This window comes from Rousettus aegyptiacus, unplaced genomic scaffold (assembly GCF_014176215.1).
Source record: "Rousettus aegyptiacus isolate mRouAeg1 unplaced genomic scaffold, mRouAeg1.p scaffold_m13_p_5, whole genome shotgun sequence".
Lineage (NCBI taxonomy): Eukaryota > Metazoa > Chordata > Mammalia > Chiroptera > Pteropodidae > Rousettus > Rousettus aegyptiacus.
Window position 1 is genome coordinate 121626132 of NW_023416308.1, and position 16998 is coordinate 121643129.

Sequence of the window (16998 nt, forward strand, 5' to 3'; positions counted from 1 at the left end):
GGGCTCTGAGGAGGAAGGGGAGCAGGGTCCAGGGTCCACAGGGGAAGAGCAAGAGGCCACGTGGGCCTCGACCGAAGTTCCCTGCCCAAGGCAGGGCACGGTCAGCTCTGCCAACAGCTGGCGTGGCTGGGGCCGCACTGCCGGCGAGGGGCTGGCCCCCTGCGCCGTTGCTCCTCCACGGGGTACATTCGTGATTGGGGGAAATAATGTTCATAATAATAGATTTTCGTGTGATAGTAAAGTTAATAATAAAGTTTATAAAAAGCAACGTGTGTTTGCTGCAGAAAATGAAAAAGGTAAACTAAAGGAAGAAAAGCAGAACTCTGCCATCTACGGTGCACGCCGGTAAGCAACTACAGACAGCAGGTGCTGAACACACTCTTGCGGTGCTTCGGCCGAGATAAAACACATGTACGCTGCGATCTGCCCCTGCACTCAGCGGCAAACGGCCCCCCTCGGTGCTGTGCTCGGAGAGCAGCTGGCCGCGAAGACCGTGTTTGCCCCGAAGCCTTCCTGCGGCTGTTCGTCCAGGAGGTTCGCAATTTTTGCCACAAAGGACATAATTATATATATTTACGTTATTTTGGATGTTTTCCTTAGGACAATTTACACAAGGTTAACTTAATGGACCAAAGTGTAAATGATTTTAAGGCTTTTGAGTCCTTCAGCGGAACGACCTTCCAAAAGGCCAGTCCTTGTCTCCCGTCCAGAGAGGACCAGATCCTCTCTGTCCTCAAGAGCGGGAGGTTCCCGAGAGGCGCCAGGCCTGAGTGGGGAACTGCCGGACTGTTTCAGCAGAGTGTCCTGGCCAGGCCGACTTGGAGACCTAGGGGCGGGGCAGAGCCCCGGAGCTGGTGCGTAACTGGGTCCTGAATAACACCCGAAACCCTCCCTGGCTCTGCCTTCAGAAGCCCTGCGGCCCGTGGCAGAAACTGCTGCGTGTTCCCAGAGTCTTCTGCCTCCTTCCTTAGGAACAGCTCCCTGGCCGTGAGGTGTGGCCGCTGACTAACTGTGAGGGTGGAGCGCTCTCCCCTCTTCCTGCTGGTTGCAATGTGGACGTGATGCCTGGTGCTCCCGCAGCCATTTTGAGCTGTGTGGGGGGACCACAGGTTTAAGGTCCTGGCCTGGCCGCCCCCAGACTCCGCTCGCGGGGGGAGAGGCAGGCGAGCTCGCTCCGGTCAGTGCCACCCGGGGTTTGCCGTCACGCCGGCCACGGCGTGTCCTGAGTTTGCTCCGTCAGGGGCCCGATCCCCCCGGCCTCTGCCACCTCACAGTTCAGTCCTGGTGCCCGCTGCTGTTGCCGGTACCGTGGACCCCCGAAGCGGAAGCGTGCGTGGGGACCGTGCAACCCCGGGGGATCCCGGCGCAAGCGCGTCGGCCAGGGTCTGACCCAGCCACTGGGCTGCATGGGCTGCACGATGCTGCGCCCCGCTGGGACGTGGGTGCTCCCTCCCCCCCCCCCCCCCGGCTGCCCCATGCCGTCCGGGCGTCTCGTCCTGCTGAGCTCCTGCGCCGTGTCCTCAGCGTCGGGACAGCTTTCAGAGCCCGGGTGCCCACCTCCCTGCTCCCAGCTGCTGCCCTCGGAGCACTGGACACGGTGGAGCCATACCCTCAGCGCGCAGTCAGCCACCTGTTCTCGGGACCCTAAGGGCCCCGCCCCCACAGCTGGTCCGCGAAGCAGGGGCTGGGGGTGGGGTTGGGGAGACAGCTTCCTTTCTCCATCTGTCTCACCGTCAAGCCTCGGTGCCCCAGGTTCCCCTCTGAGGGGATCAGCTCTGGACTTGGGGATCACGGGTTGGATGTTGAGGGTGGCGTGGGGAAGAGGCATCCCGGGGTCAGGGGTCAGGACAGGTGAAGGGAAGCAGGGGCCGCGGAGAGCGCTCATGTGCCCCCGAGCCCCACCAGGAGGGCACGCCCCTCCGCAGGTGAGGGCGAAGGCCCGGGAGGGTGTTCCACCACCCTTGGGTGTGCCCTCCCACCTGCTCCGCCCCACTGCCTGGGCGCGGGCTTGGAGGGCTGGCGGGAGGGAGGGACAGGGAGAGGGAGGCGAGTCCCACGCGGAAGTCAGGTAGGACCCGCCCGGCTCACTTCGGAACTGCCGGCTCCAGCACCACCGGCGGCTCCTGGGGCTCTGGGACCCGCGGGGCTGCCAGCACACAGGTGAGTCTGGCGCTGCATGGGATCCACACCTGAGGCCCCTCCAGCCGGCCCACCAGCCTCACCCGTGCGACTCCTGGAGCCCAGGTCAAGGTGAGGGTGGCAGAACCGAACAGACCCCTCGGCAGGGGCTTTACTTTCCATCCTCCACGCAGCCAGAGATCCGGGCAGCCCCAGGACTCGGGTCTGAGTGAGCGTGTGGGGCCCAGATGGGCAGGGCGTGTCCACCCGGCCCTAAGCCAGGGCCCCCAGCTGCGCAGCTTTGCCCTGCAGCTGGCACCCGGGAGGAAGGGGCTGTGGCCTCCGGCAAGGGCTGGCCTTGGGCTGGGAGGCCCAGGGTACCCAGTTGGGCCCTCTGCTCCCTGGGGGTCCTGCCCCAGGCAGAGGTGAGGGCAGCTGGAGGCTGCTGAATTCTGATTCTGGGGGACAGAGCAGGAGGCTGTGGGGGTCCCAGAAAGGCAGGCAAGAGAACATATCAGAAAGACACCCTTCCTCCCATCTGCCAGGCAAGAGGTCACAGGGCTGGGCCAGGGCCTGGGCAGCCGGGAGGAGACCCAGGTGAGGTGGAGAGCGAAACCAGCCTCCCACTGGGCCATCCAGGGCCCTCCCAGTTGTGGGCCAAGAGCTGGCCTCTTGCTTCACCTCGCCCCGGGGCCGCCTCGGTCCTTCCAGAGCCAGCTCCGGCATCGTGGCGGCCCTGGGCCTGGCCCCAGCCTCCCCTGACAGCCCCTGCTGCACCTGCTGGCCTGTGCTGGGGCGGAGGAGAGGCTTGGAGCGGGCTTGGGGCGGCTGCGGAGGCAGCGCCTGGCTTGGCTGAGGTGAATGAATCGACCCTTTGCAGGACAGGTGTGACGCCCATACGGGATGTGGCGCCCTGAGCCCCCCGGCTGGGCCTGAGCGTGCCCTTTCCCTGCTCAGGGTCCTCCCAGGGCTCCCTGTCGCCCCCCGCTGAGTAGCCCTCAGCGACCTGGCCCCCGCCGACCCCCAGCCGCACCTCCTGTCTGCTCCCTCCCTGCTCTTTATGCCTCTGCAAAGCGGAAGTGCCCAGCGGCACGTTGCCACAGTAGCCACCAGCCGGTCCTGGGGGTGCTGAGTCCCTGGACACCCGTCGCACGCTGCCCCTCAAGGCCCGACCACACACCTTCCCCCCGCCCCGGGGTGCCTGCCCCTCCAGGCCGTGTCCACCCACACCACGCGCCGCCCATAAGGGCTGCGCACGAGGCAGGCTGCTTCATCAGTGAGTGTCTCGGGTGGATGGGTGGACAGACACCCGAAAGGATGCGCTGACAGATGACAGACCGATGGGCAGCTGGGGAAGTGGGGGCATGCAGGGGGCAGGAAGGCGGGGGACAGACCGCCCGCCTCAGGAGCGGAGCAGGCAGAGCCGGGCGGGGACTTGCCCAGGGAGGGCGGGCGGAGGGCGTCTGCGGGGCCTGCCAGGGCGGCGTGCTCTGCTCTTTGGAAGGGCAGGTGTGTCTCCTTGCTGGACAGTGACGCTGTGCCGTGCCTTCACGGCCCGGGCGGGAGGGCCCGGAGGCACGGCGAGACCCTCAGGGGTCGTGAGGGGGGCCCGCACCCCACGCGCAGGCGGGCGCACCTGCAGTGAGGTCGCACATGCGCGCTCCACGTGGCCGGGCCGGAGGCAGGCGGTGGTCCCACTGGTGACCTGGAGGCCGGGCCGGCAGCGGCGGGGAGAGGCAGGACTTCCCCAGCTCGAAGTCTTCGTGTTCCAGGCTGCGGGATGGAGGGTCTCTCGGAGCCTCAGCTTCTCCGGAAGTTTCCTTGTCTGGAGCCGGTGGTGGAGCCTGTAGGGGTGGGGGCGGACAGGGCCGAAGGGACAACAACATGGACCCCAGAGCCAGGTGCCCAGAGTCTGCGCCTCCGGCCATGACCCTGATGCTGGTGACACACGCGCCCTGGTCCCATCTAGTTGACACGGCTGGGCTCCTGACACGGAGGCCCTGCAGCCCTACCCCCACCCGCAGACCTGCCTGAGAAAGGCAGGGCTCCTCTGGCCCAAGACGGGAAGTTTCAGGTACCACGAGCCACACCTGAGTGCAGGTGTCCGTGGGCTGCGGTAGGAGGGCAGGGAGTGCCGCGGCCCAGCCCGGCGGGGGGGTGCTGTCGGGAGATGGCGCAGGAAGAGAGCCGATGCTCTCTCGGAGCGTGGGGAGCCCCCCGGGCAGACTGGGCGGGGGCCGCCCTGCGCTGTGGGGCACGGGACGGCCACATAGCGCCCCTCCGCAGACCCCGGCTCCTGATGCCTCGGGCCTGTCTTCTGCCCTCGGCCTTGATGCCTTTCCCGGCTTCTGTGATTGACAGAGGGGGCGCAGACCCAGGCCGGCTCTGGAGCCAGCACTTCCTGCCGTGCGCGTGTGCGTGTGCGCGTGCGCGTGCGTGTGCGGTGGGGGGAGGTTGGGCTACGATCTCAGGTTTAGCGAAACAAAATAAAAAACAGGCACCTAGTTACTGAGTTTCACATAAACAATTTCTTTTAGTATAAGAATGTCCTATGATAACAGTAATTGGGAGATACTTATACTAAAAGGTATCAGTTATTTATCTGAAATTCAATTATGACTGAGTGGCCTGTATGTTACCTGGCAGCCCTCAAGGGCAGACTGGCTGGAGCAGTCCAGTCAGACTTTCTGGAGGAGGCAGGCTTGAGCTTGGCAGGAATGTGGTTGGAGAAGGGACAGGATCCCTGGTTGGGGGACCAGCAGGGCCGAAGTCCTGGCAGTTGCAGGATGGGAGGGGTCAGGGCGACAAGCAGGCTGTGTTGGCTGGGCGTGGGGCCTGGGGCTGGGCCTGGGCCTGGGCCTGGGCCTGGGGCCGGGGGCTGAGGGCTGGGGCTGGGGCCTGGGGCCGGGGGCTGAGGGCTGGGGCTGGGGCTGGGGCCTGGGGCCTGGGGTTGGGGGCTGGGGCTGGGAACTGAGGGCTGGGGCTGGGGCCTGGGGCTGGGGCTGGGCCTGGGGCTGGGGCCTGGGGGCTGGGGCTGGGGGGGTTGGGGGGGCCTGGGGCTGGGGGATGGGCCTGGGGGCTGGGGGCTGGGGGCTGGGGCTGGGTTCTGTCCCTCCGGGGCCCATGTGCCTCCCTGGGGAGCTGCCGGCAGGGACCTGGGCCTCGGTCCCTGTCACCCAGGCACACACGTGCTCAGCATGGCGGTGGGGCTACAGGGTGCTCTGTGCGTGGAGTAAAGCCCCGTGGGGCAGACACCGTCAGGGCCACGGCTGGAGGAGGGGGCGACTTCGCCCGACGCCGGCACACGCGGGCAGGGTCTTCCCCCTGCACCTCGGCCCCAGGGGCCCGGCGCGCTTGCTCCGACTGCCCTTGTCCCCTACCCCTCAGCGGCCCGGCTCCCCCAGCGGAGGGGCCTGGGTCGCTTTGCGCCGCCCTCGGAGCCGGCGGCTGCAGCTCCAGCTCGGGTCAGGGCGCCCTGTGTCCCGCTTCTCCTGAGGTCAGCGCCCCATCCCCTGGGGCCCTGGTCAGCACGAGGCGCCCCCACAGCCTCAGGCTTTCCCAGGGGCCCCTCCCACCCCCGTCAGTTCAGGGTCCCACGTGGCTTTCGTCCTCATGTCTCCTTGGGCATCTGCCTCTCAGGTCAGCGCGGGTCTGGAGATCCTGACGCTCCTCGCGCCGAGGCGGCACTCCGGGTCTCAGAAAGGAGACCTCACACACCACGTCGCCTCCGTCAGAGGGGCCCTGACACAGGTCACGTCGCCGTGACGCCCCACCTGGGCAGGGGTGTCCGCCACGTTTCTCCTCTAAAGCGACTCCTTTGCCATCCACGCTGTCTCCCCGGGGCGCTGAGCACAGCCCAGAGCGCTGCGGGGATCCGGCTCCTCGGGGAGGGAGGGGGCGGGAGCACGAGCGCCCCCGGGGCCCGCGCGGAGGCTGCGCACCCCTCCACGCCCTCTTGCGGCTCTGCCCGGTGACGTGGGCGTCTGTGCCCAGCCTGGATGTCCCACAGCGGCTGCCCCTGAGGGGCGCGTCCCACCTAGCTTTGCCGAACCCGGCGCCACGGCACCTCGGTCCCCAGTGCCGCACGCGAGGCAGCGGCCGCCTGCGTCCCTGCTGCGCGGCCCGCCACGTCGGGGGGCAGCGCCGCGTCTTCATCCGCCGCCCCGCCAGTGGGCAGGGGGGCTGTTTCCACCGTTTCGACGTGACGTGCGACAGCGAGCACCCTGTCCGCGGCCCAGGGGTGCCCGGGCCGGGCCGTGGGACGTTTAGTTTTGTTTCCCGAATCCAGGCGCCAGGGTGCCCCGCAACATGCAGGGGTTCGGTGGCCTTCGTGCTGCGTGTGACCGAGGGGCGAGGTGCCGCCGGCCCTGACCCAGCTTCCCTGGCTCTCCCCGTCCCGTGTGTCGCCTCGTCCCCGCCCCCTTCCTGGGAAGCCCCAGTGCGTCTTCGGCCCCTTTCACGCTGGGCTGTCTTCTCACGGACTCCAGACGGACCTTTGCTGGCCCTTCGTGCTGCGGTCCAGGGCCTCTGGCCCTTCCCTGGACACAGCCCGCCCGGACTGGCCGACTCAGTGACTGGCGACCCTGCCGCCCAGCTCCGCGTTTTGAGCCCCTTGGTACTGTTGTGCCCAGCTCAGGAGCCGCTCTGCTGGAGGAACGAGCCATCTGCCCCCGCTGCAGGGTGAAGACGGCTTCCGGATCCTGATGAGGCCCGAAGGGGACAGCATCCCGCTGGTGGAGGTCAGCACGTCTGAGGTGAGTCTCGGCCCTGCGCCTGCTGCCCCCAACCCCCCACCACCCCGCCCCGCAGCCCCTGCCCTGCCTCCCCCCCCTCTGCCCCCCGTCTCCCCCCTCTGTTCCCTGCCCTGGCCCCTGCTGCCCTGGCCGACCCCATAGCTTCTTCCTCCAGACTGCGGCCCCTGAGCAGTGGGACTACGTCCTCGTGGCTGACCGCCGCACCCAGAGGAGCCCCTGGCGGGTCCGCCAGCAGCGGCGGTTCCTGGAGGACCTCGAGAGGAAGGGTTTCCGTTACACGGTGGGCTGGCGCCGGCGGAGGGCCGGGGCGGCTGCCGGCCGGGGGGCGCGGGTGCAGGGCAGGGGTGGTGGGTGCCAGGCCGCTCCTGGAGAGGGGTCTGGAGAGGTGGCCCATGGCCTTGCGCTTGAAGACGGGATGCGTGGATGAGGGGGGGTGTGTCCTCATGCGGCCCCGCCCCCAGGTGAAGGAGGACAAGGAGAAGGTGTACTTTGGGGTCCAAGCTGACAGCAGGATCTTCGACCTCTACCGCGCGCTCCTCATGGAGCCCAAGGGTCCGACCCCCCAAGGGGAGTCAGCCAGGTCCACCCTCATCCCAACCACCACCAGGTGAGAGGCCGGCCCAGAGCCAGGCCTGGCAGGGGGGGTGAAGGAGAGGCAGCCCCGCCCACCACGTGCCTGGTCCCAGCCTGCGAGGCTCACAAGTGCCGCCCTGGGTCTCTGGGTATCTGCGAAAAGGGACGGTGACAGCTCTCACCTCTTGGGCGGTTCTGAAAGTGACATGGGGCTGGTCCCCAGACTTCAGGGCCGGGCAGGGCGTGGAGAGGCCGAGAGCCGCCTCCAGCCATCCCGCCTGCTCTGAAGCCAGAGGGGGTCCCTGCCTCCCCTCTCCAAGCACCTGCTTCTCCCTGCTGGCCCTCCAGCCCGCCCCACGCCCCTCCTCCATCCGAGGCCCCTCTGAGCTCAGCTGGGGCCCCTCGGTGGAGATCGGCAGACACCGCTCCTGGCATCTGGATATGAGGCGATGGAGGGGCCTCGGGGGACGCAGGGGGACTGGCCCAGCTGGAGGAGGACAAGGGGAGGGTGCTGAGCAGAGACACCTCGGTGGGGCTGGAGGAACAGGCGGGGTTGAGTGCCCCATAGCGGGGTGACCGGAGGGGTGTGGCTCAGCCGCTTCTTAGCTGTGTGACCTTTGGTGAGTTACTCGACCTCTCTGAGCCTCGGTCTCCACGTAGTCAAAGCAGCTCCCAGGAGGTAAAGAGGACTCGTGCACCCAAAGGTGTAGGGTGTGTTCTGGACATGTGCAGGGCTCCAGGCGGGAGGCGTGATTGGAGGTGGGGTGTGGCGCCAGGTTCTGGGGCGCTGGGGGAGAGGGACCACCCCCGAGAGCCCCATCCCGGAGCCGCGGGGCGGCTGGACCCTGGGAGAATAAGGAGGTCAGGGGTGGGCTCCCAGCTGAGTCCTGGGTTCAGGCTCTGGTCAGGCTACCAGGCAGGGGGCTGGGGACCCGGCTGGACAGAGGGCGCTGTCACATGACGCCGCCCTGAGCCAGCTCTTGTGTTCTAGAATCCGAATTATCAACTTCGTCCTGAACAGCGAGACGGCAGACGGCGGTGAGGACGCAGTGGGCAGGTGGCCGTGCGGGGCCGGGAGGGGCATCGTCACGCGGAGAGCGGGCGGGGCCCTCCCTCGGCCCGCTCCCCTCTGACCCGAGGCTCCCTGTGACCTGTAGACACGTTCCGTAACTTGGTGGAGGGCAGGGTCTTTGAGACCAAGTTCCCCCTGCACAAGGTGAGAGGCAGGCCGCCTGGGAGAGGGCGCGGGGGTGGATGCGAGGCCCAAGCCCTCACTGCCCCTTGTGCCAGGGCGAGGAAGGCCTGAAGAAGGAATGGGCCCGGTGGAGGCACATGGTCCGCAAGCAGCCGATCGACGAGATCAGGTGATTCGAGCCCAAGCAAATCACCTGCGTCCCCCACACTGTGCCCCTGCAGACTCCCCTGCGGGCTCGGACACAGCTGCGCACCCGCAGACACACCCATACACCCACAGACAGCCCCACGCCCTCGCAGACACCCCCACGCGCCCGCAGACACCCCCACGCGCCCGGACAGCCCCACGCGCCCGCAGACGTGTCGTTGCACCCCGCTTAGACGCACCGATGCTGTCAGCACGGACACCCCTCGCCCCCACTTGCACCGCGCCCCGCCCAGGTGATGCCACCTCTGGCGGGGTGGCCCTGACGGGCGGCTGTGGCCACAGGGACTACTTCGGAGAGAAGGTGGCCCTGTACTTCGCCTGGCTCGGCTGGTACACCTACATGCTGGTGCCCGCCGCGGTGGCCGGCCTCGCCATCTTCCTGAGCGGCTTCTCCCTGTTCCACGCCAGCCAGATCAGGTGGGGGCGGGGCCGGGCGGGGCCGGGCGGGGCGATCAGGTGGGGGCGGGGCGGGGCCGGGCGGGGTGCGGCGGGGGGGGGGGGGGGGGGGGGCGCCGGCCGCGCAGAGGCCTGGCAGCTGCAGGGGTCCCTGCACCCCCAGCAAGGAGATCTGCGAGGCCCACGACGTCCTCCTGTGTCCTCGCGGTGACCACAAGCGCAAGTACCAGCGCCTCTCGGACACCTGCACCTTTGCTAAGGTTTGCTGCCCTGGGCGTCGCCGCCGGACTGCGCGGGCTGCGGGGCTCGGGAGGCAGCCGGCCCGTCCTCTGAGGGGTGGAAGGCCAGGGGGCGCAGAGCGGGGGGCCGGGGGGCGCAGAGCGGGGAAGCCGGCCCCAGCCCCGCGCCCTCTCCCCAGCTCACCCACCTCTTCGACAACGAGGGCACCGTGCTGTTTGCCATCTTCATGGCTCTGTGGGGTAAGTCGCTGCGAGCACCTGGGGGCCAGCCTGAGCTCCGGGACCACCCTGCACCAGCACCCTGGGCGCCACCCCGGACCCACCCCAGGGACGCACGTGACACCCGCCTTGCTCCGCTGCAGCCACTGTGTTCCTGGAGATCTGGAAGCGGCAGCGGGCCCGTGTGGTCCTGCACTGGGACCTGTACGGGTGGGACGAGGACCAGGTGAGCCGCAGCCAGGGCTCGGCACGAGCCAGGGCCCCGGGAGCCCACGCCTGCCTCTGCCGCCCCCGAGGCATGGGTCCCCGTGTCAGAAGCGTGCGTCCCGTGTCTGGGCCCCCGCCCCGTGCCTGGGGCCCCTCCCCCGTGGCTGAGGCCCCTTCCCCGTGCCCGGGGCCCCTCCCGCGTGCCTGAGGCCCCTCCCCCGTGCCTGAGGCCCCTCCCCGTGGCTGAGGCCCCTCCCCCGTGCCCGGGGCCCCTCCCGCGTGCCTGAGGCCCCTCCCTGTGGCTGAGGCCCCTCCCCCGTGTCCGGGGCCCCTCCCGCGTGTCCGGGGCGCGCCGCTCCCCACTCTCCGTGTCTGAGGCGTGTCTGGGGCCATCCCCAGGAAGAAGTGGCACTTGAGCTCATTAACTGCCCTGACTACAAGCTCCGGCCGCACCAGCACTCCTACCTGAGAAGCACTATCATCCTCGTCTTGTCTCTGCTCATGGTATTTCTGGGAGCCCGTGGTTGGGGGGGACGGAGACCCGGCCGGGGACAGCCCGCCCAAGGCCCCGCCCGCCCCCGCAGATCTGCCTCATGATCGGCATGGCCCACGTCCTGGTGGTCTACCGTGTCCTGGCCGCCGCCGTCTTCAGCAACTCGGCCTTGCCCTTCCTGGAGGACCAGGTGACCACGGCCGTGGTGGTGACCGGGGCCCTGGTGCACTATGTGACCATCCTCATCATGACCAAGGTCGGCAGGTGGGGCAGGGGGCGGGCAGGGAGGGGCGTCCCCGCTGAGGCCCAAGGTGAGCCCCGTCTCCCCTCCCCTCACGCAGGTCAACAAGAACGTGGCCCTGAAGCTTTGCGACTATGGTGAGCGCAGGGGCCTCAGCGCCGGCCTCCGGGGACACGTGGGAGGCCGAGGGGGCACTCTAGGCCGCGGTCCTGGAGCCCGGGGTGGGGGCAGGGGCCCTTCCTGCCGTCTCCATTCGCTCTGCCCCTGGAGGGTGGAAGCTCGCACCTGAGAGACAGGTGAGGGGTGCGGGCGCCAGGCGCAGGACTGCCGTGGGGCGAGGGACAGGCGAGGACCGGCCCGCGTCTCGTCCCAGAGAAGCCGAGGACCTTCTCGGAGAGAGAGAGCAAGTTCACCATCAAGTTCTTCACGCTGCAGTTCTTTGCGCACTTCTCCTCCCTCATCTACATCGCCTTCATCCTGGGCAGGTGCGTGCCCCCCGCGCCCCTCCCCGCTAACGGACGGAAGGATCTGCTCTTTCTGGTTTTTAAAGTACTTCGCTCTCGGAACAAGTGGAAAGTCGGTATCGAGATGCGTGGACGAGGGGCGGTGGGCCGCCTCGCCTGCCCTCGGGTGGCCCGCGCTGTCGCGGGGGAGGCTCCGCCCCTTCTCCCGGCCCCAGGCGTCTGGATCTCCCAGCCGCGCGTCCCTCCGGGTCGCCTCTTGCGTCCCCCGCGCCTCGGAACCCACTGCCTCCTCCGCCCCTGCTGCTCTGTCCCCTCTGCCGGGCGACCACCATCACACAGCAGCGGTCACATTTCTTCCAAAGACTCCTCTCCCCGGCACACCCGATTTCGGGCCCTCCCCGCCCTGCCTCTCCTTCCTCCGTGCCGGTTGCCCCCTCGCAGCCGCTGGCTTTACCTGTTCTCCGGAAGGACCTGCTGGCGACGTTGGCACTGTGCCGATCACCACCGAGGCCCACACTCTCGCCTCCGCCCAGACCTCTCCCTGCAGTCCAGACCCGCAGACCCGGCGGCTGCCTCTCGACATGCCCGCTCTGAGGTCCTGCCGGCACCCCAGCCGTCCCCTGTCCACCAGCTCGTCCCCGGTCTCGCAGCCTTGCCGTCCCAGGACACCCGGGACACGGCACGCACTTCCTGTTCCCTGCGTCCCGGGAACAGCGGCCCCGTAGGGAGAGGGCCTTGTCCTTGGCGGGGTTCCCAGCAGGGCAGCAGGCCTGGCTGTGGAGTCCACGTGTGTCGCATGAGGAGGGACTGCCACGCACACTGGGCTGGCCCCGCCCGCCTTCGGTTCCGAGGGCCCTCCACGCGCCCTGCGTCTGACGACCCGCTGCGGGCCCCTCTGCTGCGTCCTCTGGGGTCCTTTGGTTCGGAAGTCGGGTCTCCTGCACCAGCCGTCTCACGTCCTCTGCTTCTTTCCTCCCGTTCCCGCCCCAGCTTCCGGGAGGGGTCCCCACTCTGGTTCCTGACCCTGCAGTGGAGCGGCTCACCTCTGCCCGTGCCCCGAGCTCAGGGTGCTCCTGCGGACGCCGGCGGCTCCTCCCCGCCTGCTCGTGCTGCCTGGGCGCGTGCCTGACCCGCCACTGCCCGTCCCTCCCGCGAGCTTCATCTCCACGTTCCTTTACGGTGTCAGTTTTTCAGGCCGTGCTCAAAAGGCCCCCTTCTCAAGAGTAAGACCGTGTTCAGCTGTGATTTCCTTCAGATATTCATGGCTTCAACACTCAGACCTTTGACTCACGAGGGGTCTGTGGGCCGTGAGGGGCAGAGGCCGGTGGCCTGCGTGACCCCGACCTCACTGCAGGTTGCCGTGTTGTGCTTTTATTTTTATTTTTTAGGCAAAGCGACCCTGGGTTGACCTCACAGGCTGCAAGGACCCTGTCGGCTCACAATCCCTTACTTTTTTATTTTTCCCGCCTGCAGCACCCGGTCTTCCCAGGTGGTCTCCCGTCCAAGGCCTAACGGGGCCAGACCCTGCTTATACTGGGCTTTTCAAAAACGTTATTTTTTCTGTGTTGTGTTTACTGCCAGATGGGCCCTGCTCCTCACTTCCTTCTTGCTTGGCCTTTTTTTCTTTTTTTTTTTTTTAGTGTTTATTTACACGTTTATTATTCTAGGTACACTCTAGAATCATTCTGTCAAACTACGGCAGGATTCCGTGGCAGTTAGCTTAAGACTGCAGGAAACTCGTACATTTCGAGGGAGAACCAAGGCGGACACCACATTGCTCTTCCGTTACCGCCATCGCCATCGTGGACGAGGGCAGCTTACTGGCTTTGAGCAGCGCGAATTGGCGAATTGATTGCCGAGCCGTTGTGTAGACCCCAAGTCCCAAAGCAGTGTTGCGGGGCTGGCGCCACTAAGCGGCGGGCTCCAGGAACCCGGACGTGGATGTCCTCGCGGGCGGCTTTCCGTCTACACCCAGAACACAATCCCGAGTTTTCCTGTTGATAAAGAAGTTTTCGATTTTTAAGTTTTTTTTTTTAAACGTTCTGTAGTAGTTTTACAGTTTTCTTCACACGCGGGCCAGACTTGTCATGAATTTCTCTGGGGCCGCGTGACGGTTTGGGGGGCGTCTGTGACAGACACCTCGCGCTGGACCCGCTGCGCCCCGCAGAGCAAGCCGACCTGGGGGTCAGCTGCCTGCCTTCCCTCCGAGCACTTGTCAGTTGCTTTAGCGAGCCAGTCTTTCGGTTGGTTTATTTTGGTTTTCCAGGTACATAATCGTGTTTCCTAAAATAGTGATTTCTTCTTTTGCAAATTTCCACCGTTCCGGTTGTCAGGAGCTGTGCCAAGCGCTCACGGAGCTCACCGCTGAGCGCGAGCCTGACCCGGGGCTTAGTATGTCCTTTTTATCGTGTTATGGAAAGAAGGTGATTGAGATACAAAGCAACCCCAGTGCAGTTTCCGTGGGGGAGACCGAAGAAAGCCCGCCGCTAACAGGCCTTGTCTAGAACGCACGCCTGGGCCAGGGACCGGCTGAGCTTCCTCCTGCGCATGCGTGCGGCATGCGGCGTGCCGGGGCGGCGGCCTCCGCCTCCCGCAGCGCACGCTCCTTCCCTTCCCCGCCGCCGGCCGCCCCACTGCCCCTTCCGTCCGGCGCCACCCCCGCCCCTTCAGAGGCCAGGTGCTGCCCTCGGCCTTGCTGTCCTCCCCAGGATCAACGGCCACCCTGGGAAGACCGTGCGCCTGGCGGGCCTGTGGAAGCTGGAGGAGGTCAGTGTGCCCGGGGTGCCCTGCTGCCCTGTCCCCAACCGGCCGCCCCCCCAGGCCTGACCTCCCGTCCCTGCCCCGCCTGCAGTGCCATCTCAGTGGCTGCATGATGGACCTGTTCGTGCAGATGGCCATCATCATGGGCCTGAAGCAAACGCTCAGCAACTGCATGGAGTACCTGGGCCCGTGAGGACCCCCCTTCCTCGGGGCACCCCGCCTCCCCACCTCCCCGGGCCGGCAGAGGGGCCCCTGCACCCCTGCTCCCTGTCCCCACTGGGTTCTCGTCACCCCCAGGTGGCTGGGCCACAAGTATCGCTCAATGAGGGGCCACGACTCCCGGGACCCCGAGCTGAGGGACTGGCAGCGCAACTACCGCCTGAACCCCGTCAACCCCTTCAGCCTGTTTGACGAGTTCATGGAGATGAGTGCGTGGGCCGGAGCTGGGGGGCGGGGGTTGTGGGGGGGCCGTGGCAGGGGCGGTGGGGGGGCGGGGCCGGGGGCGGGCCCTCAGGCTGCCACCCCCGCAGTGATCCAGTACGGCTTCACCACCATCTTCGTGGCCGCCTTCCCGCTCGCCCCGCTCCTCGCCCTCTTCAGCAACCTCGTGGAGATCCGCCTGGACGCCATCAAGATGGTCAGGCTGCGGCAGCGGCTGGTGCCACGCAAGGCCAAGGACATCGGTCAGGGGCCCAAGGGGACGGCTGCACAGAGCGGGGCGCCCAGGCGTGGGGGGGGGCAGGGGTGGCAAGGTGCGCTGGGGCCACACCAGTCCCCTTGAAACACTCTAAGCAGCAGTGGCAAGACAATCCCCCTCACCCTGCAGACAGCCCCCCAGGCCTTCCCCCAGGGCCTGCCAGGAAGGGGGTTGGGGCTGGGGTGGGCACAGGCCCTGGAGAGCGCAGGGCTGGCCAGTTCCTCACAGGCTCCTCCCTCCCACCCTTGCAGCCCCCTTGGGGGCCCAGGCAGAGAAGCTGGACTCTGAGAACAGGGTGCTGGGGGCAGGACGGAGAGGAGGTGGTCTCAGTCTCCCAGGGTGGCCTCATCCAGACGGCCAGGTGTCAGGGACGAACAGAAGGAAGGGGGCCCGGGACCTGCACAGAGGGAGGGAGATGTGTGGGAGAGGCCCGGGTCTCGGTCCCGGTGAAAGGGTCCTGCCCGGGGGCAGGAACCCAGGAGGTGGACCCAGGGAGAGCTGAGGCATCTCAGAATAAGAGGGAGACAGGGAGACTGGAGCCCCTTCCTGTCCATGGCAAGGACGAGGGGTCAGGAGATCAGAGGCGGGGCTCTGTCCACCTCGGCCCTGGCCCCGTAGCTGCGATGGGTGCCATTGGCAGAGGTGTGACAAGACCCTGGGACTGCCCGGGCTCTGGCCTTGGGGGACGGTGGGCGGAGGCGCGCTGGGCTGTGCCAGCAGTCACGGCTGGGGGACCAGACGGCCTCACTGCACTGCTCTGGTCCAGGGACCTGGCTGCAGGTGCTGGAGACTATCGGCGTGCTGGCGGTCATCGCCAACGGGATGATCATCGCCTTCACATCTGAGTTCATCCCCCGAGTGGTGTACAAGTACCGCTACGGCCCATGCCGAGATGGGGCGCGCCCCAAAGTCGAGTAAGGGGTGCTGCCACGCGGCCCCCGGGGAACCTCACTGCCCAGACTCCCCGGGAAAGCGAGCCCAACCACGGCCCTGCCCCAGGGAGCCCGGGGAATGTTCCGATGCTGTCAGCGTTGCCTGGGGTGGCCCTGCGCTCCGGCACTGACAGGGACCCCGGTGGGGGGTGAGGGTCCCTGCACCAGCTGTGTCCTGAGTAGGCAGTACCACCACAGCTCCCTCCCATCAGGCCCCCTGTGGCACCCCCGCCCTCCAGGGGTTCCCCCAAGACACTCCTCAGCCCCTGGCAGGGAAGGCGGCTGGTGGCTGCCCCAGGTCCCTGCAGCCTCCCCCAGCGGCCCCTCTCCCACAGAGGGTATGGAGGAGGGGGTCTTGGCTGTGTCCCACACTGACGGTCCCACCAGACAGGAACTAGCTCCAGAGAAACACCTCCAAGGCCTGAGGAGCCTCACCCCGCGGCCCCCACCCCTCCCCACAGCTGCCTCGCCGGCTACGTCAACCACAGCCTGTCCGTGTTCCACACCAAGGACTTCCAAGACCCTGTCAAGACGGAGGGCTCAGAGAACGTCACTGAGTGCAGGTTTGACGCCTCCGTCCCCGCGAGTAACCTCCGAACTCCTGACCCCTGACCCAAGGCCCTCTGCACTCAGGTACCGGGACTATCGCAACGCGCTGGACTACAACTTCTCGGAGCAGTTCTGGATCCTCCTGGCCATCCGCCTGGCCTTCCTCATCCTCTTTGAGGTGGGCTGGAACGGGGGGGGGGGGGGGGGGCTGGGGGGTGCAGCCCGCTCCAACCCTCCTCCCTGCCTCCACTCCTGCCGGCTGGACACCCCAGTCAGCCCCTGCCCCCTCCGCCAGCACGTGGCCTTGTTAATCAAGCTCGTGGCTGCTTGGTTCGTGCCCGACGTCCCTCAGTCGGTGAAGAACAAGGTTCTGGAGGAGAAGTACCGCGGTCTCCAGGAGAAGCTGGGATGCAGGCAGGCGGGGCTGCGCCCGCGGGCCCCGCCCCCCACCTCCGCTCCCACCTCCAGCCCCAAGAGCACAGATGTGTAGGGGACCCAGAGCGGTCACTGGCACCCGGGAGCCGAGACTGAGAGCCGCCACCCCCACCCATGGCTGTGTGTGTGTGGGGGGGGGGCTGTAGGAAGGCCCACGTATACGTGGGTGTATGTGAGGGGTCCCAGGGTCCTGGGAGGGCCGTGAACATTTGGGGTGTCTGTGAGCAGCACACTTGTCTGATCTGTGAAACCTGGTCCATGTGTAGGACTCAGGCTTGGCATAACCCTGACTTGAACTCTGGTTGAGCACTGTCACCGTACAACTGGGGGGGGGGGGGCTTCTTATACAGTCACAACACAGGAAAACCAGCCGTTTCCTAGCCTCCCTCTGACTTCTGGGTCCCAGATCCTGCCCACTCCAGTCTGGCTCTTTGGGGGCCCTGACCTCACCTCTCTGACTCTGCTCAACCAGCAGAACTTTTTATAATAAAACCTCTGTGTCAACTTTTGGGTGGATTG

At 66.9% G+C, this 16998-nt stretch overlaps 1 protein-coding gene across 1 annotated transcript; it reads left to right on the forward strand.

Annotated features, from left to right (window-relative positions):
- Nucleotides 1-1475: 1475 nt before the first annotated feature.
- On the forward strand, nt 1476-16973 carry ANO9 (anoctamin 9). Its single transcript, XM_016138468.2, has 24 exons — nt 1476-1668; nt 2015-2160; nt 6750-6872; nt 7027-7152; nt 7334-7479; nt 8437-8483; nt 8603-8661; nt 8736-8809; nt 9130-9264; nt 9407-9503; nt 9662-9722; nt 9845-9927; nt 10308-10412; nt 10493-10657; nt 10743-10779; nt 11016-11127; nt 13815-13872; nt 13958-14055; nt 14164-14294; nt 14397-14549; nt 15330-15477; nt 15957-16058; nt 16129-16222; nt 16340-16973. Exons 1-24 carry the CDS (start codon nt 1476-1478, stop codon nt 16532-16534), a joined length of 2688 nt encoding a protein of 895 aa, XP_015993954.2. The 3' UTR covers nt 16535-16973.
- Nucleotides 16974-16998: the final 25 nt, after the last annotated feature.

Coding starts and splice junctions, on each gene's coding strand:
- ANO9 (XM_016138468.2), top strand. CDS start 1,476: ATGCCGTCCGGGCGTCTCGTCCTGCTGAGCTCCTGCGCCGTGTCCTCA. Junction 10,780..11,015: donor CCTGAAGCTTTGCGACTATG/GTGAGCGCAGGG, acceptor GTCTCGTCCCAG/AGAAGCCGAGGACCTTCTCG. Junction 16,059..16,128: donor GAGAACGTCACTGAGTGCAG/GTTTGACGCCTC, acceptor CTCTGCACTCAG/GTACCGGGACTATCGCAACG.